Raw genomic sequence first — 23,303 nt, 5'->3', positions numbered from 1 at the left:
GGCTATTTAGGACGGCCTTCAATCAGGATTCCGGAAGTGAGAGCCGCAAGAAGCTCAAGGAAGTACAAGGTTGTCGAGAACAAAAGAGAAAATCAGAAAAAAAAGAAAGGAAACAGGAAAAGAAGGGGAAATAAGAGGGGAAGAAAGAAGAAGAATTGAATGAGATGATTTGATGTTGATCTGCCGACGATCGGAAGAGCACGTGTTCTGCGAATCAGACGACTTTTCAACAATTAATATAGATTTATTATAGAATGATTTTAGAATTGCAGATTTGTAGATTTAATTCGTTGAAAATGTGACTTTAAATTCATTTCAATGAGCTTCAATTGGTCTTGAAAATGGGTGATTTTCCCCGTAAAAGCTATAAGGATTTAGAGAGGAGCCCCTCTTGCCCCTCAGTTAGAAATTTATGGAAAAAAAAGAGTCTGGGGCAAAACTTGGCAGCTTCCGCCTTATCAGTTTTTTTTCCTTAAACCCAATCTACAGTTCTCCAACCTTTCATCCTCTCATCCTGCCATTCTCATCTAACTTGTGATTAGTTATCTATATTCACTATGTCGACCGATCAAGACTACAAGGCGACTCTGTTGCCCCTCCTCATCTCCAATAATGTTCTCTCTTTCGGCAGCTTTGTCTTGAAATCCGGTCGCGAGTCCCCTTACTTTTTCACCTCCACTCGACTCCATACTGCGCCCTTGTTGCGTGCAAGCTCTGCTGCATATGCCAGCGTGCTCTCCGCGGAGCCTTTTGTTACTCCTGCCGCCGATGGCACCTTCAAGCCTAACTTCGACATCATCTTCGGTCCCGCATACAAGGGAATCCCAATCTGCGCGGCTGTTACCAATGAGCTCGCTGTGCGCGACTCTCTATCCGGATCCAGCACCTGGGATAACGTGAGCTACTCTTTCAACCGCAAAGAGGCCAAGGCCCATGGCGAGGGTGGAAACATTGTCGGTGCTCCTCTGAAGGGCAAGCGCATCATCATCGTTGACGATGTGATCACTGCTGGTACCGCTCTTCGTGAGGCGGTTGACATCATCGAGAAGGAGGGTGGTATCGTTGCTGGTGTGGTTGTTCTGCTGGACCGCGAGGAGCGTGTCAGCGATCTTGAGCCCAAAAGCGCCATTGGCGTTGCGCAGCGGTCCCTTGGTGGCAACATTCCCATCCGCGCTGTCATCAGCCTGCAAGACTTGATCGAGAAGCTTGGTGATAAGATTGGCGAGGCCGAAGTCCAACGATTGAAGGACTACCGCTCCCGCTACGGCGCAGAGTAAATAATTGCATATTGATATATGAACCATGGAGGAACCATTTATGAGACCAAAGAGAATAGAAGAAATCCGATACCAGGGAAGCCTAGACTTACTCAAATCCATGATCGAGGCGCAAAGAAATCCGCATACACGCAAAAAGTGTCAGAATAATCAATTCATGAACTGAAACGGTAGTACGGATGTTCACCTCTTGAGTCCAATCGGTCCGAGAGGAACTCCAGGGCTATCTTTAGTTTCACATTTTGGACTTTGATGATAACCGGAGAATTTATCAAGCTGAGTCGCTATGGGCATAAGAATCAGCCCGTATAGAGTTGGAGTCAAGTATGGGTTCCACGTCCCCTGATTCTAGTGTCGTACCAGTCTCAGACAATCATACTCTGGAACTCCTGAAAAGTGTTGATGTCAAATGGCAGCATCTCTGCCCATATCAAACAGCCAAAGCCCTTATCAACATGGACACCTGTGATTTCTCGGGGGTTGGAACTTAGCTCTTCCACCTCGTACAAAACACGCTTTGCTACATTTCAGGATCTGATCGCGCTCAGACCAACTGTCGATAGAAAACTCCGGGAGTCAAACACGCAGATGGCGAGTTAAACGCCAAACGAGCAAACACGATTCCAAGTTCTGACTAAATTCCAATCTCTGAACCGAGACTTAGCACATTGTGACAGGTTTGGTGGCTATACTTCGTGAACCCCATCTGTTGGATATATCGCTTCCAGTGATCGACCAGGATCCCTCTTGACCAGATTAGAGCTTAAAAATTGAAGGGTCCGATCACTTCCTAGTGGTTGCTTAAGTTGCACAAACTTATTATGGTCTGAATTTTCAATCCAAAAATCAACCATAGCAAGACTTTTACTCCACTTCCATGCCTTTCTGAAGCTCAAATTCAACAGATGTTCTGGTAATATGGGAACCTACGAAATTCCATCAGTTTTCCAATCGCCACGAAGACCGTTGGCTTGAACTTCAGAAATGCCGATGGGCAATAGGCTAGAACCTTGGGATCGGAATATGTCGAACCTTTGAAACTTGGAAATCCAGTGCCTTGGGGGAGTTTTATGCCTGCCATGGCTGCTTGCATATCCCAAATCTTTGAACGATCGATCTTGCCACTAGTTATTATATACAATGATGAGCGGTGTGCTGCCTAGGTGGCAGGCTGCTCTAACCCGTGGATATTCTGTTTACGTTTCGAAATGCTGCACTATATACCAACATTCCAAGGCTTTGAGATGGCGTCATGACGGACAAAATTCTTGAACTACCATGCGGTCAATAAAAGAATTCAAATCAGGATCACATTCCTCGAAATCGAGCAGCAATAAATGCACTGAACCCTGGCATTTTCTAGTCCTTTCACCAAACATGGAGCTGCGTGAAAAATCCTTATTTGTATAAGAGCTTTGTAAAGGGATGCAAATAGCCTTATCTTGGCAATTTACTTCCAGGACTCCTATTGATCAATTATTTTCCGAGGGCATTGACCCTGGTGGATATTACCGTCACTCTGCCTACCTTGGTACTCGTCCAGTATGAAATCCTCAAGTCGATAATACGAAACAGCTACGAGATATTATGCGATAGCGTTCAACACAGAGCATGTCATGACACAAGTTTCCATCTGAGCACCCAATCGCTGGTCATTACCAATAGTGTCGCAGTTGTGATAGAAATATCGATTACCAACGCGGCTTTAGCGGATTGATATCAGCTTGTACCATCTCTAGTGTTGTATATGAATAAGCAACATCTATCAAATTCTCATGATAGTCAACGTTAAAATTGGACCGATCTCAGATCAACCATGCATCTTTGGCAGGGCTCAGCTCTCGTGTTTCTTGGTGTTGTATCACAAAAGCCTGTCTCACACGCACTGCATCTCTTGCACACTCGAGATTATCGAGCCACGGGTATTCCACATCGGCCCGTCATGCAAAGAGCTATGGATGTTGCTGGAAGTCCTCAAACCAAGCGGCATTTCGTGAGACAATCAGTGAATCCCTATTTCTAGACACACTATCTCTCGAAATAGCATTCATCAGCCCACCAATCAAAGCCTGGGAAGTTTCGGATATGTCCTGAGTTTCTTGTCTCCTATCAGCAATCTCTTCCATTTCTACCGCTAATTCCGGTGTCTACGGCCTCTAAGCCCAAAGCCTATGGTTGGAAAGGCAAATCCACAATCGGAGCATTTACATGAGGTACATGAAAAGGAACATAAGACCTTCAAATTATGTATCTACCCTCGAATTAGCCTTCATTTCTCCATAGGTTCTTTCAATGTTCTCTTGAAAGTTTTCTTTTCCTTCTATCTTACTGTACACACATCAATAATCTCTTGGCCTCTGTTCCTTCTCTATTGGAATCAATTCTCTGGGTTGGCTTTACGCCGGACTCACTGCCAAGTCTCATATCGCAGGTTTACTTGGTCTCTTTGCCGGCAATCGTTGGCTCAAATTACGAAAATTACATCACTATTTCGAACATTGGCCGTTGTCTCATCAAAAGTCAGTCACTTCCTCTCTTATATCATCAAATGTTCCTGCCCAGATCAGATGTCCCATTCTTTCTTATTAGAATGATATATGATCAAGTATTCGCTTCCAGGGCTTGAAAAAAGCTTCTTGTTTACCTTAATATAATGCCTATGTGGCATTTTCACTCGTCATTTGGTGTTGATATTGGAAATAACTAACACATCCGAATAGTAACCTAATGTTAATTGGATAGCCAATGCTTTGATAAAATCTCCATTCGGACTAAGGATACACCAGAGGCATATAATACGATTATAACATTCCCATTCTTTTTCTTCTTCGGCCAAGATGTATTGGATATTTTCGAGCGCTCTGGTTGTTCATCTCGCTGTTATAGGGTCTTGTTGGCCCTATGATGAAGCCCTCGTTGACTACAACATCAATGAAAATGAAACGGCCACAAACCCAGCCGATTACTGGGGGGAATGGCCGAATCATACCTATTTCCCTTCTCCTGAGAATTGGCGCTTTCCTATGTACACCCTCTTCCTTGATCGATTTGTGAATGGGGACCCAACAAATGATAACATCAATGGAACACTGTTTGAACACGATTTAAACTCAAATCAAATGCGCCATGGTGGGGATGTTGCTGGGTTGATTGATACTTTGGATTATCTCCAGGGAATGGGCATCAAGGTAAGAGCCATTTGCCAGTTGTTCCTAGGCACCAATGTCTAGGCCTATATATTCTACCTAAGGTTCCTTTTTTACATGCAGACCACTAACTTTTTTCTCAAAGGGCATATACCTTGCTGGACTGGTCTTGATGAATCAGCCTTGGGGTTCAGATGGCTATTCTGCGCTTGATACTACTCTATTGGATCAGCACTTTGGTACTATCCAGGCTTGGAGAGATGCGATCACGGAAATCCACAAACGTGGCATGTATGTCATTTTTGATAACACCGTTTCAACGTAAGTTTGGCCAGTTACATATCCTATGCTATTCCATAAATGACAAGTTTCCAGCATGGGAGATCTGATCGGCTTCGAAGGGTACCTTAATACGACCACCCCGTTCCTATTGACCGAGCATAGGGCACAGTGGAAATCAGACCGACAATATGTGGACTTTCATTTCGGCAATTCATATAATGAGACATGCGACTATCCTCAATTCTGGAATGAGACAGGCTTTCCAGTGGGGCATCACGTCTTGAATAAACTTAAAGGATGCTATGATTCAGACTTTGACCAATATGGCGATATTGAAGCCTTTGGTGTCTACCCTGACTGGCAGCGTGAACTTGCGAAGTTTGCATCTGTCCAAGATCGCCTCCGCGAGTGGAGACCTAGTGTTAGAGAGCGACTCATTCGACATTCTTGTATGATCATTTCCTCACTCGACATTGATGGATTTCGCTATGATAAGGCCACTCAAGCCACGGTGGATGCACTAGGTGATATCTCAGGTTCCTATCGAGATTGTGCCAGAAAGCTCGGTAAAAACAATTTTTTCCTCCCCGGAGAGATTACATCCGGAAATACACTAGGCTCAGTGTTTCTTGGTCGTGGCAGGCAGCCTGATATGCTCCCGGAGACTCTGGATCAGGTATTTCATCTGAATCATTCATCTGACTTTCAATACTTCCTTCGTGATGAGAACCAGCAGGCTATAGATGGTGCCGCTTTTCATTATTCCGTCTATCGGGCTCTCACTCGCTTTTTGGGTATGGATGGTAACCTCGCTGCTGGCTATGATATTCCAGTCAATTGGACCGAAGCTTGGTATGAGATGCTTCTGACCAATGATATGATTAACGCCAACACTGGCAAATTTGACCCTCGTCATATGTACGGAGTCACGAATCAGGATGTGTTCCGCTGGCCAACTATAGAACATGGTCTTGAGAGACAGCTTTTGGCGCTGTTCATTACCACGCTGCATCTTCCTGGGATTCCTCTGCTACTCTGGGGAGAAGAGCAAGCGTTTTATATTTTGGATGCCACAGCCTCCAACTACATTTATGGTCGTCAAGCAATGTCCCCAGCGACAGCATGGAAGACCCATGGCTGCTTCAATTTACCTTCTACTCAATATTTCCAATGGCCGATCAAAAAGGGAAAATTAGGTTGCCACGACGAGGCTGCCGCATATGACCACAGGGATCCATCGCATCCAATCCGAAATACGATCAAACATATGTACCAAATGCGACAAGATTTCCCGGCGCTCAACGATGGATGGTGGGTTCAGCAGCTCTCAAATCAGACACACAACATCTACTACCCTGGATCGAATGGTATCCCCACTGAAACTGGCATGTGGTCTGTTCTGCGTAGTCCATACTACCCGATGCAAGATCTTGGAGAAAAAGGGAGTCAAACTGTCTGGCTGGTCTATCAGAACGACAACAAAACTGTGACCTATAACTTCAACTGCTCGGATCGAAACTTGGCCCTCGTTTCTCCATTTGGCACAAACACGACCGTCAAAAACCTATTCTTTCCTCACGATGAATTTACTCTAAAGAAAAGTCCGACTCGGCTTAACCTCAACGGTTCAACGGAATGGAATGGCTGTCTGGACAGTTTAACTCTCAAACCTTACGAGTTCAAAGCGTACGTTCCCAAGCACAAATTTATACCACCGAAACCCATGATCACGAAGTTTATTCCGGGCCACGATGTTCCTGTTCTTTCGAAGGCACCTCCTGGAGGTAGCGAGGCTCTTGAAATTGGCCTTTATTTCTCTACCGAAATGAACTGTAGCATGGTTACAGATTCAATCTCAATCGAATCAACAACTGAAAAGGGAATGACCCCCTCAGTGGATTTTGACAGTGTCCAATGTGATACTATCTTTGTAGAGGGAGAGCCTGATCTTACCGGCCACCTTCATAGTGTCTGGGCTTGGACTGGAACTTTGAAGGGTGTGTACAACGGTATTCATCGACTGACTGTCAGAAATGCAACTAGTATCGATGGACGGAAAACAGAGGCTATTGATCACTTCTTAATTCGAATCGGTAAGGATGACAATCCGATGATCTTTAGCTCGGCCAACTACTCCAACAGTCTACTTTATCAACGTGAAAAGGGCAATCTCTTCATTCAACAGCATGCTTCAGGCGCAGATATGTATCGCTACTCAACAAATTGGGCCAGTGACTTCTCTCCTTGGCTCCCATACGAGGGTGGGAATCACACGATCCAAGAGCAACCTTGGTCAGGGACAAAACACCAACGATGGAAGGGAAAACATGTGAGGGTGGAGTATTGGAGCCGTTTCACAGGAAGTAGCGATTATGTTCAAGAAGGAGACACCCCTGATTGGAATCCGGCAATGCCGCGACGATTTCCTCATCTATTTTTTAACGGCCCATTCAACGAGTACGGCTTCGATGCCGGGTTACCAAACTCGGTGAAACAAGATACCGATGGGATTTGGAAATTCCGTTTCATTGCTGAGTGGCCTGCTCAAGGTCAGCTTAATGTCTGGGGTATCAATCCGGATGGTCAACCAGATCAAAACTACATATTTGGTGATTCTGATGGAGACTCGGTCTTGGACCGTATGCCCCCATCTTCACTCAGTACAACAACAATCAACATCACTGAACATCCGCCTGATCCATATCTAGCTTGGAGGATTCAACTTGATGATGCGACTTTGAAATTCCAGCTCGTACCTGCTGGCTCAAAGTATGTCCAGATGGCTCTGTTCTTCTTGCTATGGACTGTTCCTTTGATCACTGCAATCACATGCGCATATGTTTTCAAGAAGTCTTTCTATCGCATCAAATTCAACCAGATGGGAGTCAGTGAAAAGAAAACTCTGATCTCGTTGGAGTTCCTCGATCGACTCAAAACTCAACCTGGAGATTCAAGCAATCTTTTTGTACGTCTAGCAAATAAGTCGAAGTTTCTCCAAAGCAGCTCCGCATTTGGGAACCGAACGTCTCACCGCAGAAAGATCCTTGTCGCAACAATGGAATATGATATTGACGACTGGGGAATCAAAATCAAGATCGGTGGATTGGGTGTCATGGCACAGCTAATGAGCAAACAGCTCGGGCATCAAGATCTAATCTGGGTAATCCCGTGTGTTGGGGGAGTTAGGTATCCGATCGATGAACTAGCCGAATCAATGTTCGTGGTGATCTTGGGGAACTCGTACGAAATCAAAATTCAATACCATCATCTAAGAAACATCACATATGTTCTCCTGGATGCGCCTGTTTTCCGCCAACAAACTGTCTTAGAGCCCTACCCGGCAAGAATGGACGACATGGACAGTGCCATATATTACTCGGCCTGGAATCAATGCATTGCTCAAGCCATCAGGAGGTTTCCAGTTGACTTGTATCACATCAATGACTATCATGGCTCACTCGCACCTCTTTACCAGTTACCAGAGACCATTCCGATCTGCCTTTCGCTTCATAATGCAGAATTTCAAGGCATGTGGCAGATGCGAACGCAGAAAGAGAAGGTCGAGGTTTGCTCTGTCTTCAATCTCGACATTGACGTCGTTGCCCGTTATGTTCAATTTGGCGAGATCTTTAATCTCCTCCATGGTGGAGCGAGCTATCTGCGTCTTCATCAACAGGGCTTTGGTGCCGTGGGAGTCTCGAAGAAGTATGGCAAGCGCTCGTATGCGCGTTTCCCGATATTTTGGGGCTTGAGGAAGGTCGGCAATCTTCCAAATCCTGACCCATCTGATACCGGGGAGTGGAACAGAGAATTGCCTATAGAGAGCCAAATCAACGTTGACAGCGAGTATGAGATTCGAAGAGCTGAGCTAAAACGGCAAGCGCAAGAATGGGCTGGCTTAGACCAGATACCTGATGCAGACCTTTGCGTCTTCGTAGGAAGATGGTCAATGCAGAAAGGAATTGACCTCATAGCTGATGTGATGCCCTCTGTGTTGGAGGCTCGACCTCATGTTCAGCTTATATGTGTGGGACCTGTCATCGATCTCTATGGTAAGTTTGCAGCATTGAAGTTAGACCGAATGATGAAGCTCTATCCCGGTCGAGTTTTGTCCAAGCCTCAGTTTAATGTGTTGCCCCCATATATTTTCTCGGGAGCAGAGTTCGCTTTGATACCCTCTCGCGATGAGCCATTTGGTCTGGTGGCTGTTGAATTTGGCCGCAAGGGAGCTCTCGGCATCGGCGCTCGTGTCGGAGGACTTGGCCAAATGCCTGGTTGGTGGTATACAGTTGAGTCGACGACGACAAGCCACCTACTCAAGCAGTTCAAACTTGCTATTGATAGCGCTCTAAATTCGAAACCCGAAGTCAGGGCCATGATGCGTGCACGTTCAGCTAAACAGCGGTTCCCCGTGGCACAATGGATCGAAGACTTGGAAATTCTCCAGTCAACAGCTATTCGGGTTCATAACAAGGAGCGCGACAAGTCTCAGGCACCGTCGGCGATCACAGCCTCGGCATATAACGCTATTTACGGGATGATGACTCCGCAGGCTGCTGTGTCAACGAAGTCAGGTGCATCAAGTGGAACGCTGACCCCGCCACTACAACCATCTGGCCGTCCAGGAAGAGCTGCACCATTGCAGCGTAGCTCTGTGATCTACAGCCGGGATCCGAGCCCTGGAGGTGGAGGAGATGGTAGATCGAAATCTGGACTAGGTCGGCAAATGTCTTTTACACCTGTGTCTGCGCCATTTGAGGGGAATGGCAGACACGATCGAAGCACCGGTGACATGGATGAAACAAGTGTTGTTCTGGAAGATGATAGCGATGAAGAAATGATGTCCACTTGCTACGGCGAAGATGATTATTCAATGGGACTGGATTCTCAACTTCAAGATACAGGGCTTTCAATTACACCCACTCCCCACTCTCATAGTCTTCCTCTCACTCGAGAGGTTCTCTCAGGCCGCCAGAGCTCTCTTGCTGCAAGGTCTATTGGCACAGCTTCCAGCTCGACAGCACCAAGTATAAATGGTACAGAAGATACACTTCTTCCGCCATCGACGCCATGGGCAGAGCCTGGAAGTCGTCTCAACAGTGCATCAGCTTTATCAGTTGATTCTGTTGTTGGAGACAAGAAAGACTATAAACTGCAGAAGGTAGATCCGTTCTTCACCGACAGCAATGGCGAGTACTACAGAGCCTTTGAGAAGAAACTTGAGGATCTCAGCGGCACAAATTCAGATTCTCAACTATGCATTGAGCAATATCTCGAGAAGAGCGAAAAGAAGTGGTTTGATCGTTTCAGAGATGCACGTTTAGGACACAATCAATCTCCTGCCCCTTCTAGGGAATTTGGCAAGGCTGGTGGCGCTTCACCTCCTGAATCGATCACAAACGACGATACGACATCTCATGAAAGTGGAACGCAAGAGAGAAAAGGAGCTGGAGACGAATTTCTTCTTGGAGATGGCTATGTTCCGCCAACTGGTCTCAAAAAATGGATGCAGATGCGTCTTGGAGATTGGCCTGTATATTCTCTCTTCCTCGGTCTGGGACAGATCATTGCCGCAAATTCATATCAAATTACCCTGCTCACTGGTGAGGTAGGACAAGGTGCGGCAAAACTGTACGGCATCGCGACTGTATATCTCATCACATCCGTTCTCTGGTGGTTGTTTTTCAGGTTTTGCAAATCCGTGATCGTTTTAACAGTGCCATGGTTCCTATACGGCCTCGCATTCTTTATCATTGGTGTCGCACACTTCGAGTCCAACTCGTTCAATCGCGGGTGGATCCAGAACGTTGGAAGCGGCATCTACGCAGCTGCATCCTCAAGTGGCTCTATCTTCTTTGCGCTGAATTTTGGAGACGAGAGCGGCGCGCCTGTCAAGAAGTGGGTTTTCCGCGCTTGCTTGATTCAAGGTACTCAACAGATCTATGTTATTGCACTTTGGTATTGGGGTTCGATCTTGACCAAGGCGTCTAATGCTGGCATCGCCAACGTTCAGGGCAACATCACAAACACTTGGAAAATGACGTATGTGTTCCTCCTTCCAAGATTCTGATAGACTAAACCAGTGAAAACTAACACTGGTATGAATGCAGTGCAATCTGTACGCCAATCTCACTATTCTTGTGGACGATGGGCTTGTTGGTATACTTCGGCTTGCCGAACTACTACCGCCAAACACCAGGCAAAGTTCCTTCATTTTATAGATCAGTTTTCCGGCGCAAGATTGTCATTTGGAACTGGATTGTTGTCATTTTGCAGAACTTCTTTTTAAGTGCTCCTTACGGTCGGAATTGGAACTGTGAGTCTAAACATCGATCTGTAAGAAAAAGAATATACACTAACCTTGGAGCCTATCATCTAGTCCTCTGGATATCAAATCACGCCAAACCATGGCAAATCCTCTTACTTTGTGTGGTCTTCTTTGGTTTTGCCTGGATAGCAATTCTGTTCCTTCTGGGCTGGATATCCAAATACCATAGCTGGATCCTCCCCATCGTCGCCTGTGGCCTTGGTGCACCTCGCTGGGCCCAGATATGGTGGGGAACATCAGGATCAGGGCTCTTCCTTCCATGGGCAGGAAGTTACACTTCAGGAGCTTTAGTTTCTAGAAGTTTATGGCTATGGCTAGGTGTCCTTGACGCATTGCAAGGGTTAGGCTTCGGTATGATCTTGCTCCAGACCTTGACGCGTATGCATATCTGTTTCACATTGCTCGTCTCGCAAGTCCTTGGTTCTATTGCGACTATCTGTGCAAGAGCCTTTGCGCCCAATAATATTGGGCCTGGGCCTGTGTCGCCAGATATCACGGCTGGCGCTAGTGCGTTGGCTAATGGGTGGTTTTGGATTGCGCTGTTTTGTCAGCTTGCAATTTGGTAAGTTTTGCTCCCTTTTACCAAGCTTCAAAAGTGTATTTCGTCTGACAATTCTGTTCTTGGTAGTGGTGGCTTCCTTCTCTTCTTCCGCCGGGAACAACTTTCGAAGCCCTGAGATGGATGCGTGGACATTCTTTTTGTCTAGAAAGCCATGAACGGGGCAAAGTCATTCAATAGGATCGTATGGCTCAGCTGGGCACAAACCTCATTCTATGTCTAACTTTCAAATTGTCATTTGGTCTCGGATGCCTCAAGTAAAGTCATGGCCGTCTTTGATTTTAAGCAGAATGGACAAACTCAGAGAACCAGAACATTGTACTGATGATACTTAGTGATTTTTGGAAATTCATTAATTCATTCTCATTGATATACGTAGAGTATTGGAAACCAAGTCCAAGTCCCAAAGTCTCCGGAATGGGTAATTAAAAACATGGGGGGAATAGTGTTTTTGTGAGAAACATCGACAAAAAAGCAGGAACCAAGAATCCGAGTAATGACTACTTTTTTGTGCAATCGAACGCTGCGCCTAATTATAGAGGAATTTACCACTGGAGAGGCTCGTTCTTAACCTCGCCACGGTTGGTTTTAGGAACGGGAACTGCCTCGATCTTGGTAGCACCACGGATGCCGCGGCGGAGGTAGGCGCTACCATCCAACCAGGGAGTATCGAGGGTGCGCTTGGCCTCAAAGGTGCGGATCTTGCTCTCCACCTGGAGAGTTAGACCAATGTCGTCGAGGCCGTTGATGAGGCAGTGCTTGCGGAAGGCCTCAACGTCGAAAGCAACAATTGTGTTGCCTTGGGCATCCTTGACCTCCTGGTTGACAAGATCGACCTCAACCTCGCGGCCAGCACGGGCCTCGTCGGCGATCTTCTCGAGAGCGACCTTGTCAGAAACAACAATAGGCAGCATGCCGTTCTTGAAGGTGTTGTTGAAGAAGATATCAGCGAATGACGGAGCGATGATGCACTTGATGCCGAAGTCGAGCAGAGCCCAGGGGGCGTGCTCACGAGAACTACCACAGCCGAAGTTGGGCCCAGTAACAACAAGAATCTTCGAGTTGCGGTAGATGCCTTGGTTCAGGATGAAGTCAGTGTTTTCGGTACCGTCTGGGTGGAAGCGGAGTTCGTAGAACAAAGCAGTGCCAAGACCAGTGCGCTTGATAGTCTTCAGGAACTGCTTGGGGATGATGGCGTCGGTGTCAACGTTAGCACGCTCCAGGGGAGCGGCAATACCCTTCAATGTGGTGAACTTCGGGAGACCGGCACCGCCTGAGGCAGCAGAGGTGTTGGTGTGGGGCTCGTTGTCGACAGGGACATCTAGAACGCGCTCAAGCTCGTCCTCAGTCTGGGGAGAGTCGACCTCAGGCTGGATCTCAACAGTAGGCTGGACCTTGGCGAGTACGGGGCTAGAAGACACGTGCTCACGGACATCGGCAAGCTTACCGACAATAGCCGCAATAGCAGCCATCGCGGGGGACATCAAGTGAGTACGTCCCTGAGCACCCTGGCGACCCTCGAAGTTGCGGTTGGAGGTACTGGCACAACGCTCCTTGGGGTCAAGGATATCGGGGTTCATACCGAGGCACATAGAGCAACCAGCTTCGCGCCAATCGAAGCCAGCGTCAGTGAAGATCTTGTCAAGGCCCTCAGCTTCAGCCTGCTGCTTGATCAGACCTGAACCAGGAACGATCATAGCATGCTTGATGTTGGCAGCGATCTTACGGCCCTTGACAACCTTGGCGGCAGCACGCAGATCCTCAATACGAGAATTTGTGCAAGATCCAATGAAAACTTTGTCCACAGGAATCTCGGTCATGGGAGTACCAGCAACGAGGCCCATGTACTCCAGGGCGCGCTTGCAAGAGGCCTTACGGTCCTCGTCCTCAAAGTCATCGGGACCGGGCACAACACCGTTAATGGGAACAACGTCCTGGGGAGAGGTACCCCAGGAGATCGTTGGGATGATATCCTTGCCGTCAAGGAAGACCTCGACATCGTACTTAGCATCAGCGTCGGACTTCAAGGTAGACCAGTAGTTGACGGCCTTGTTCCACTCGGCGCTACCAAACTTGGGGGCAAGGGGACGACCCTTGAGGTAGTCAAAGGTGATCTGGTCCGGCGCAATCATGCCTGCACGTGCACCACCCTCAATGGACATGTTACACATGGACATGCGGGCTTCCATACTGAGGCCACGGATGACGGATCCGCAGAACTCGATAACGGAGCCAGTACCACCAGCGGTTCCAATGACACCGATGATGTGGAGGACAACGTCCTTACTGGTCACACCAGCAGGGAGCTGTCCATCGACCTGGACGCGCATGTTCTTGCTTCGGCGAGTAAGGAGGGTCTGGGTCGCAAGAACGTGCTCGACTTCGCTGGTTCCGATACCGAAAGCTAGGGCGCCAAAGGCACCGTGGGTGGAGGTGTGACTGTCACCGCAAACAACAGTTGTGCCAGGCAGGGTGAAACCCTGCTCAGGGCCGATAACGTGGACAATGCCCTGACGCTTATCGTCCATACCGAAGTAGGTGAGGCCGAAATCCTTCACATTCTCCTCGAGAGTAGTACATTGGAGACGAGAGTCGTTCTCCTTGATGAACTCTGCGGCGTTCTTAAAGTTCTTTCGCGATGAAGTAGGGATGTTCTTTGAGGGGAAAGCAATCCAATTAGCACTGAAGATGGTTGGGAAATTTCAATTTGATCGATACATACGTGGTCGACGGTCACCAAAGTGCAGTCCGGCCGGCGGACACCACGATTGGCATTCTTGAGGCCTTCAAAGGCCTGAGGAGAAGTCACCTCATGAACAAGGTGTCGGTCTAATGCACATTTTCAGTTAATTGGGCTATTCGATCTAAAGACATGGGTTTCATCGCATACCGATATACAACAGGCAGGTGCCGTCATCTTGCTCGTTGACAATGTGGTCATCAAATACCTTGTCATACAAGGTCCTCGGTTTTGAAGTGGCGGAAGGCATATTTAGGTGATATTTGTTTAATAAGCAAATTGCAAGGGAGTTGCAGACTTATATTTTGCAGCCACCGCGATGTCGCAGGGAAGCTGATCGTGGGGCAACGCCGACCTCGGTCGGTCAGCGGCCAATATTGTGATTCTGATTGGTGAAAGTGACGAAATAAGGGGCAACCGATATCGGGGGGAAAAAATAACATCGGCGGTTAGTGGCGCTTGTGTACGGAGTACGATATACTGACTCATTGATTCCTAGAATAGAATGGTATTGGCTCTGGATACTCCGTGATATGGCATTTCTATTATCATTTATCACTTGGTTCTAGTTCAGTTATCTGGACGAGATAGGATATTGGACTAAAGACTACTATGACGTGTTTTATAGTACGGGGATGCCGAGACTTAGTACGTATTTGATTGGCTGATCTTCTCGATGAAGTACTATATAGAAAGCGGGGGCTCTCATGAGTATCGGTCTAGGTACTTCTCTCACGGTCTAGATTTTGATGCTAATAGTAACAGTATTTCAAAGTTCAGTCAAAGGTCTACCTAGATCCAAGATACGTTGGAAATCAAAGGCATGATGAATGGGCACTACACTACATTCTTCCGAAGTCTACAAAGCTGTTTACTTATAGAAATCTATTAGTTTATGGCTCAAGCCGAGTCTTAGTCTTTTTTCTCGGCATCTTCTCATTTTTCACATTCATTTCCTGGTCTAAATCTATTTCAAATAATCTATAAATCTAACTGAATTTAAAAGCTAGACATTCAAAATCAGTGGTGGGCGGTCGAAGGTCCACCACAATTCTCTTCCCAGAAGCCTCCCCACTCCTAAGGGTCTCCAAAGCGGCATTGATACCCTCCAATCCACCATCAGCATGGATGATCTCTGGCAGAGTTAAGGTCCGTGAATGAAGAAGGTCTTCGAGCCAACACACCAAGCTTTCACCCACGGCAGGTGCTTCATGGAAAACCTTGATCGGCACAGTATGGTAATGGATCCTAGGATCTCTCTCCTTAGGTAACCCAGTAAGTCCCAGGAGATGGGATTTTCCAGAGGTATCCAGAGTCTTCTGCAATAGTGCCGCTGTTTGTGATCCAACAATGTCCAGCGCGTATCGAAGTCTGCCTCCGGTCACGCCACGGATAATTTCCACCGCACGCTCGGTATCATGCCTGTCTACCAGTAGATCGGCACCAGATTGTAGCAGCTTGGCTCCGTGTCGTGCGATATCAGCCACACAAATAACTCTTAGACCGGCGAGCTTGGCTATCTGCAAGGCTACTAGCCCAGTAGTTGTTGATGCTATCGAAGAAGTTGTCAGTATCGATACAACTCTCACAATCGAATTTGTAGTAAGTATCTCACCTCCCCAAATTGCAAGCCAATCACCACGTTTCGGCCGTTCTGATTTTGTTGCAGCAAACACCTCACTGTGAATATCTGCTGAAATCTGCTTCTTATCTAAATGACTAATGACGTCAATCATATCTGGTCCCGGCGCCTGGGGAATTTGAGAGAAATCAAGACCGAGTGAAACACCAAGGGCGAGTGCCGCAGCGACGAATGCGACTCCCAATGATGCAGAGGCGTGGATTGATGTGGTGGCAGGAATCCTGGCGGCGTTAAAATCGGTAGCTATCGCATATTCTTGGAATGCAGCTTTTCTAATATCTCGGTAGTCGGTCGATGGTACCATAACGATATCTCCCACACGGAGACGCGACGATTCATTGGGAACTTGAATTACTACTCCTGCGAGATCTCGTCCATTGATCCATGGCAGGCTGGGAATTCCAAAATTGAAGGCTCTAAGAAATAATTTTTGTCAGAAATGCACTCTGGCTATAGTTGACGGGTTTGTGCATACGGGGCTTTCCAATCGATTGGGTTCAGACCAACAGCAAGAACCTGCAAACAATAGTCAACAAACTGCCCAGTGGAGATTAAAGAGATTCAGTTTACCTTTACAAGAATTTCTCCTGAGTTCAATATTGATGGAATGCTATGATCATCGACAAGTGTGTATTGTTCGCGGACTCCTTTGAGAAGCAAAACCCTTTGTCGCGGTTCCACAGGCTTCAGAGTTTGAATCTCGCTCAATGAGGTCACTGAATTCACCGGACCCTTCTGTAGCTCAAAATGATCAAATGCTGAAGGCTTTTCTTGTAGCCCTTCGAGGAGAACAGTAGTGGTTGACATGATGCGGCAACCAAGGTAATGGATCTTGACAAATAATCCGCAAAGGTTCCAAGGAAGAGTCTATGTATAACTATTGAGTTGATTTCTAATAATTCGGCCCTTTTCTCGGTCGAGAACCGAAAAAGGAAAATACAGTAATCATCTTAGAAGCGGGGGCTTTAATATCATATCAACCCTGACCAAAAGCACGTATACAGCATGGCTGACGCCTTCACCCCCCGGCACTGCCTAATCAAATCGCTCCCAGCAGAATTATATCATCTCAGATTGGCACCCATCTCACCTATCCCGCGATTTGATCTGGTTGCTCATTACTAATGGCGGGGGTTGGATGGCGTGATGATGACTTCTTTCGCGTAACCGGGAATAAAAGGACGTCTACTGTGTAGAATGGAAAGTACGGAGCAAGTCCGTAGATAAAAGTTATTTTTTGAATCTCCCGCTAGTCGTTATCTTAGCTGGCAATAAAATATAGCCTTGGAAGCTGAAGTCCCTCCGCAAGGAAGCATATAAGGATGTAGCCCGCATACTTGGATGGACATCATGTATATAGCCAAGGTCTGACACCCATGGACGAGAGATTAAATCTTGGATATTTACATACAAACAAATCTTTTCAAGTTTTTGACTTCTATAGGTGAGTTTAGCAATACAGAAGTACGATAAGGGAATGATAATTGCGAAGGTGCCTTTTCGACTAAAGTTGATGTGATCCGGGGCTGTGATGACGAAACCCTGAAACTGCCAGGTTGAATCTCAAGCGCTGTAACTCAAGTCCTAGGGATTATGTAGGAGTTAAGCGGCAAATATATGCTAGTTTGATCCAAGGTTGTTTATGTTTGTCGATTGAATCAGAAAGAAAATGGAATATGGTGTTTCCTCCAAGTTTTGTGGATTTTATATACCTCTATAGATACCCGTTCAGGAAGCGGATTCTTTTCCGTGGCTCTGGAACCAACCTTTAAGCTATTATAGGTATCTGAGTAACTATCTATTGGTTGGAAATTATTTATTTGTCCACGATTATGTTGGAATCAATATTTTAGCGCGGCTAGTCATGGTAAATTCACCTAATTAGGTCCATATTTCTCTAAAACTGCTCGAAACCTTCAATATTCAAATACTGCAATGCTGAACCCTGTAGGATAAACCTTGGAGTCCGATCGACCAAGTATCTACCTAGTCATATACGTGCATGAGTTTTCTCGGCCGTAAACCGTAGAAACTTGAAGATCTCTGCCTATTTGTTTCAAATATGACTTGAAGATTGGCGCGAGCACGTAATCATAGTCAAGAACGACAACATCGCATATCGACCTACAACGTAAGTAGATTGGTAGTATTAAGAGCTAAGATTTACATGACCCTTAGAAAGGAAAGGTCCATGGGCTAAATTCCTATGTTGCCATAGCTGCACGAAATGCGAACGTTACATACTTCAAATGCTCTGGGCAGTAGTTCTTTCATATAGATAGAAACCCTGCCAGATGCAAATGTACACTGCAGGGCTGAAATCAGAAATCAAATCTGCAGATCTTCGATACAAATTTATGATCGCGAAAGCTCTAGTCATTTATCATGGCAAGCTTGGAAAAAGGCGTTCCACCCACGGATGAGGAGGTGACCAGTGATGGCTTTCGCGCCTCTACTGGAGAGAGACACCCAGGTGAGAGAAAATAATTATTGTAGGTAAACTTTCGAAGCTAAGCGACCTCATTTGCCAGTGAAATGGTATCGCTCGACATTCTATAATGCCCTCATCCTGGGTATTTGCAACTTTTTGGCCCCGGGCATCTGGGGTGCAATGAATTCGTTAGGAGGAGGTGGCGAGGAGAAACCATATCTCGTCAATACCGCAAACGCCTTGACCTTCTGCCTGATGACGGTATCCTGCTTTTTTGGCAGTGTTGTTGTTCGCTTCATCGGCATCAAGTGGACTTTGATCATCGGCACGATGGGATATGCACCTTACGCGGCCGGACTATACACCAACAATCGCTTTGGGGATACATGGCTAGTCATTCTCGGCGCAGCACTGTGTGGTATCTCTGCTGGCCTCTTCTGGATGGCTGAAGCCGCAATCGCACTTTCTTATCCTGAGCCTTATAACCAGGGTCGCTTTATGGGCTTCTGGCTGAGTTTCCGTGTTGGTGGACAAATCCTGGGCGGTGCCATCAATCTAGGGATAAATATCCATCGTAGCACTGCGGGCAGTGTATCATATACGGTATACATCATCTTCATCGTACTGCAAGCATTGGGCCCGTTTGCTGGATTATTTCTCAATACGCCATCTCAAGTGCAGAGGACAGATGGCATCCCTGTCCGCCTTCACGTGGATCACACCATTGGATTCGAGTTGAAAACAATGGTCAAGCTCTTCATCAACCGGAAATTTCTGCTCATCACTCCTTTCATTTGCCAGGCAGTCTATTCAGAGGCTGTAATGTTCTCGTACGAAGGCCTGTGGTTTTCCGTACGCTCAAGAGCTCTAGGTTCGTTCCTGTCTGGAATTATCGCCGTGATTGCAGGAAACCTTTTGGGCACTTTCCTTGACACCAAATCGATTTCGCTGAAGACTCGTGTACGGTCCGCATTTGTCTTTGTAGTTGCTTGGCAAGGAATGTGCTGGATCTGGGGATCGATTGTGACGACAGAGTACAACAAGACCAATCCTGTATATGATTGGACCGATGCAGGCTTTGGAAAAGCCTTCGCTCTTTTTCTGTTTTGGGTTGCTGGGTTTCAACTCAACTACATGTTCCTGTAAGTGCGAGGATGCTGTTATTTTTACATCTGTTTACTAACACTGGAACAGATTCTTCTTGGTTGGCAACCTGGCCGATGATGATGAAGAAGTTGTCCGCATCGCAGGCTTGTTACGGGGAACCGAGTCTGCTGCACAGGCTGTCTCTGTGAGTCTTTTCCCTAGTCATTATCAACTATATTTCTCTCCTTCAAATACTGACTTCCAGCTGTAGTATGGCCTCAGCAGTGTTACCGTTATGGCTGCTGTAGGAAGTATCTATCTCAACTTTTGCCTGTGGGGCATTGCCATCTTTCCAGCGTGGCTCCTCATCAGAGAGGTTGGAGTCGGGAAGTATATTGATAAGAAAGTTGAAAGAGAGACTCAGCAGCGTGTCGCGGTCGAGACCGAACAGTCTTAACATCGATCCATTGAAAATTCTCACGACCTTGGGCGATGGTACATAGGCGCACAATGCAATATGAGGACGTTTTAATCAAATTTAGACAGATATGTAAATATGTGCATAGAATAGAGTCCTAGGTCCGAGACTTCGAGCCCTACACCACAGATTCAAATGTCCGATTATCATGATTGAACACAAGCAATGCAAGTCGATGCCGTACAAAGAGGCCAAATAAGCCACATACAGTCTGAACTGCGACCATGTGCCATGCAAGTCGGTTTTCTCTCATTGGTCCCATCCAGACAAGCCAGAGGTTGAGAATGGTGAGGTTCGTAGACCGAACAATCTTTCCATTTTCATTCCTGACAACTCGCACCAACTGCAAGCTATGCAAGATATTCAAGGCAGTGTCAATCAATGGGGAAGGGGGGACTGTCCACTCTGTAACAGATGCATCCAGTAGCCCGGTAGAAGAATTGAACTTGGGCAGCCGATGACGGGGGCAAGGGATGAGATGAAAAAGTTGTGGTACCGAATAAAGAAAGTTGAAGATTTGCGGGATGAACAATAGCAATAAAGTTTTGCTGAAATGTCCCAAAATACCCACAACTGCAAACACCATTCCCGCAAAGTAGCAGTAGGTATCACCAACAAATACTTTAGAGGGATACCAATTGTGGCACAAGAGTGCCACTGAAACACCAATGAATGGCAAAAGGAAGTATATGGAGAACAAGTGCGAGTCTGTGGCTGGGTGTGGATATGGTGTGATAGGGGCCAGGTACAGGGCATCGTTGAATATTAGTAGAACCGCTATCACAAGTGACTGAGCAACTTCGATTCCATTAATACCTGCCAGCATGTTGATGGCGTTGGGACAAAATATAGCCACAGCTCCCATGTACATGTAGTACAGCCACCCAAGATCAATGAAATCGCCTAGGTATCGTTGTAGCGGGACTGGTACAACTACATGTGTGACACCGAAGTCCACAAAATAGACAATTAGCATAGGAATTGCGGAGAAGGCAGGAATGAGGACCTTGTGTCTCCAGCGAATGTCAAGAAGGTCATCTCCAATTCCAAGGATGACAATGCATTGCAGAGAAAGAAGACCAGACAAGTAGGATGCAAGCTTTAGAAGAGGTTAGTTCACAATTATGAATCAGAAGATGAATGAGAACCGTCCACTAACCTTGCCATGGGGAAATCTATGTAGGAATCGACCAGTCTCAACGAGTTGATCTTCGATCACCACGTCACGATTTCCTCCGCCAGATGTGGCTGTGACAATGTCTTTATAGAAAGCAAATGGAATGAAAACAATCATGCAAATCATATACACCACTGCGCATACAGCGCCCATTGTTTCGGGTCTAGATAAAACATAAACTTTTGAACTAATGCAGGTAGACTGAAGTAGATTTGGGCACTTACATTTCAGGCTTCTTTGGCTTGGCCATATCTTTCCCCTTCAGTCCGGCCTTGATAAACACTGGTCCAAGCCATCGGATCATACTGAATGTTATTGCAAAAGCAATGACCGATAATGCACTCGAAGCTAGTACGGGTGCGCCATCACCTTCGAATGTATTCACCAGAACGGCAAATCCAGCCCCGGCAAGGATCAGCAGGCGCCATGTCTCCGTCCAGGAAAGGGTACTTGGGTCATGCATCGTGAGCAAATGGCTCCTACGCCAGTACCCGGAGGGTTAAAAGCGACAAAATCTTAGACAGAATGAAGACTTGTTATGGAGCTCGAAATGTGGCTTCTACTCTGCCGAAAGCAGACACGATAGGCTTTATCGGGAAATGCCGGATTTTGCCTGACCGCTTTTAGGCGGTGAGGCTACTCCCGTGATGGTCGTCGAGAAAGATGAAGAAACACGTGCGTATTGGACGCCGAGACACCTCTGTTTCATGTCACAGCATGCATACGTGTATGTGAAGCGCGTAATTGGTCCACCTATCGGATAGTTTTGGCTCAAGTTCTCTAACTCAAATATCTGGCCTCGATGGGGCCTGTGGAGCGCCCGGAGATGCTAGGCGGCTTCGCCGACTTTGATGCCGGTCACCGGGACCTGGTTGCCGTCACCAAGTTCAACTTCTATGGCAACCGAATCGTAACAGCTTCATCCGACCATCGCATGAAAGTTTGGGATCTGAAGGATGGTCAATGGCAACTACTCGACACCTGGCGAGCCCATGATGCTGAGATTCGAGATGTAAGACCCCCTCCACAAAACGCCAAAGTGACAATGGTGGCGTGGGAATATGCACTAAAATGCTGCTGCAGGCAACTTGGAATGGCCCATTCACGGGTCAGCATATCGGCAGTGTCGGCGAAGACATGAAATTCAAAATCTGGCAAGAAGATGTGACGCAACCGCCTAATTCTGGTCGACGATTTAGGTCTATTTTCCGCATGACAGCGCCGCAACGGCATCCCTTTGTGTCGCTCGACTTCCGTAATATTGATTTAGAGTCATGGCTGGCTGTCATTACACGAGACGGTTACTTGATGGTGATGGAGCCTGTCAGTCCGGACAGTTTGGCCGACTGGCAAGCTCTCGACCAGTTCCGAGTATGCCCAGCGCCCGAGCGCGGTGAAGAAACAAGCTTCAGAGTCCAATTCCACCACGATCCAAACGATATCACACACTCTTTACTACCGGACTCTGATCAAAAAAGTTTGTCACTCGTTGTGGCTGCCATGGACTCGGTCAAAATCTATCGCACAGATGCTACTCGACGGTTCTACCACGCCATTGAACTGAATGTACATGGTGATCTGGTCAGAGATATATCTTGGGCCAATGGTTCGGTAAGGGGCTATGATCTCATTGCAAGTGGTGGTAAAGATGGCCTAGTTCGTATTTTCGAAGTATACACAACTACTGTGAACCAGTCTCCGAACTCCAATTCTCGGAAAGCGGAGCGACGCCAGCTTTCCTCATCATATATGCGTGCCACATCTCAATCAGGTATTGGGACTGCTTTGGCAAATCGTGTGCCTGATTCGGTGTCTAACCGTCAAGCCGCTGGAGATCCTCAGTTCCGCCATTCGTTCAAGATGGTAGCATGTATAGACAGCAAACATCTCGATGTGTGGCAAGTGGAATTTTCCTTCGCTGGTAAGTCCTTATCATTACAATTTACAGTCGCAATCTGACCGCAATTCAGGTGATTCTCTGATTTCCTCGGGCGACGATGGTGCTGTGCGGTTCTGGAAGAAATCACTGTCGGGCGAATGGCTCGAGTATGCTGAGACCGATGTGGCCTCCCAGTGATTCTATGGATATTTTGAGTGCAAGACTCCACACATTTAAACCTAATGATACCCTTACACATTCAATCACGTTCATGATAA

General features: G+C 46.8%; 7 protein-coding genes across 7 annotated transcripts; 4 read left to right on the top strand and 3 right to left on the bottom strand.

Moving 5' to 3' along the window:
- Positions 1–557: 557 nt before the first annotated feature.
- On the top strand, positions 558–1,277 carry N7495_000326 (orotate phosphoribosyltransferase; the record flags this gene model as incomplete). The annotated part of the gene is made up of 1 exon (XM_057202996.1): positions 558–1,277. One exon carries the CDS (start codon positions 558–560, stop codon positions 1,275–1,277), a length of 720 nt encoding a protein of 239 aa, XP_057067069.1.
- A 2,837-nt stretch (positions 1,278–4,114) lies between these two features.
- Positions 4,115–11,710, top strand: ags2 (alpha-1,3-glucan synthase Ags2; the record flags this gene model as incomplete). Its single annotated transcript, XM_057202995.1, has 6 exons — positions 4,115–4,465; positions 4,569–4,744; positions 4,799–10,747; positions 10,816–11,021; positions 11,085–11,595; positions 11,662–11,710. The coding sequence occupies 6 exons, from the start codon at positions 4,115–4,117 to the stop codon at positions 11,708–11,710; spliced, it is 7,242 nt and encodes a 2,413-aa protein (XP_057067068.1).
- A 427-nt stretch (positions 11,711–12,137) lies between these two features.
- luA (3-isopropylmalate dehydratase LEU1) lies at positions 12,138–14,582 on the bottom strand (the record flags this gene model as incomplete). Its single annotated transcript, XM_057202994.1, has 3 exons — positions 12,138–14,246; positions 14,315–14,421; positions 14,483–14,582. The coding sequence occupies 3 exons, from the start codon at positions 14,580–14,582 to the stop codon at positions 12,138–12,140; spliced, it is 2,316 nt and encodes a 771-aa protein (XP_057067067.1).
- Positions 14,583–15,321: 739 nt separating this feature from the next.
- On the bottom strand, positions 15,322–16,781 carry N7495_000323 (zinc-binding alcohol dehydrogenase family protein; the record flags this gene model as incomplete). Its single annotated transcript, XM_057202993.1, has 4 exons — positions 15,322–15,884; positions 15,948–16,390; positions 16,450–16,490; positions 16,545–16,781. 4 exons carry the CDS (start codon positions 16,779–16,781, stop codon positions 15,322–15,324), a joined length of 1,284 nt encoding a protein of 427 aa, XP_057067066.1.
- A 1,578-nt stretch (positions 16,782–18,359) lies between these two features.
- N7495_000322 (DUF895 domain membrane protein) lies at positions 18,360–19,948 on the top strand (the record flags this gene model as incomplete). The annotated part of the gene is made up of 4 exons (XM_057202992.1): positions 18,360–18,447; positions 18,485–19,547; positions 19,600–19,696; positions 19,763–19,948. 4 exons carry the CDS (start codon positions 18,360–18,362, stop codon positions 19,946–19,948), a joined length of 1,434 nt encoding a protein of 477 aa, XP_057067065.1.
- A 139-nt stretch (positions 19,949–20,087) lies between these two features.
- Positions 20,088–21,624, bottom strand: N7495_000321 (UDP-N-acetylglucosamine--dolichyl-phosphate N-acetylglucosaminephosphotransferase; the record flags this gene model as incomplete). The annotated part of the gene is made up of 3 exons (XM_057202991.1): positions 20,088–21,068; positions 21,129–21,309; positions 21,371–21,624. Coding segments are annotated over 3 exons (1,416 nt in total), but the record flags the coding sequence as incomplete, so codon positions are not given.
- Positions 21,625–21,948: 324 nt separating this feature from the next.
- N7495_000320 (putative nuclear pore protein (SEH1)) lies at positions 21,949–23,223 on the top strand (the record flags this gene model as incomplete). The annotated part of the gene is made up of 3 exons (XM_057202990.1): positions 21,949–22,158; positions 22,230–23,067; positions 23,117–23,223. 3 exons carry the CDS (start codon positions 21,949–21,951, stop codon positions 23,221–23,223), a joined length of 1,155 nt encoding a protein of 384 aa, XP_057067063.1.
- Between the last annotated feature and the right edge of the window lie 80 nt (positions 23,224–23,303).

Source organism: Penicillium taxi (assembly GCF_028828555.1).
Source record: "Penicillium taxi strain IBT 34144 chromosome Unknown utg000001l_segment0_segment0, whole genome shotgun sequence".
Taxonomy (NCBI): Eukaryota; Fungi; Ascomycota; class Eurotiomycetes; order Eurotiales; family Aspergillaceae; genus Penicillium; species Penicillium taxi.
The sequence above is the reverse complement of the archived record's forward strand: the minus strand, read 5'-3'. Positions and strand labels throughout refer to the sequence as shown.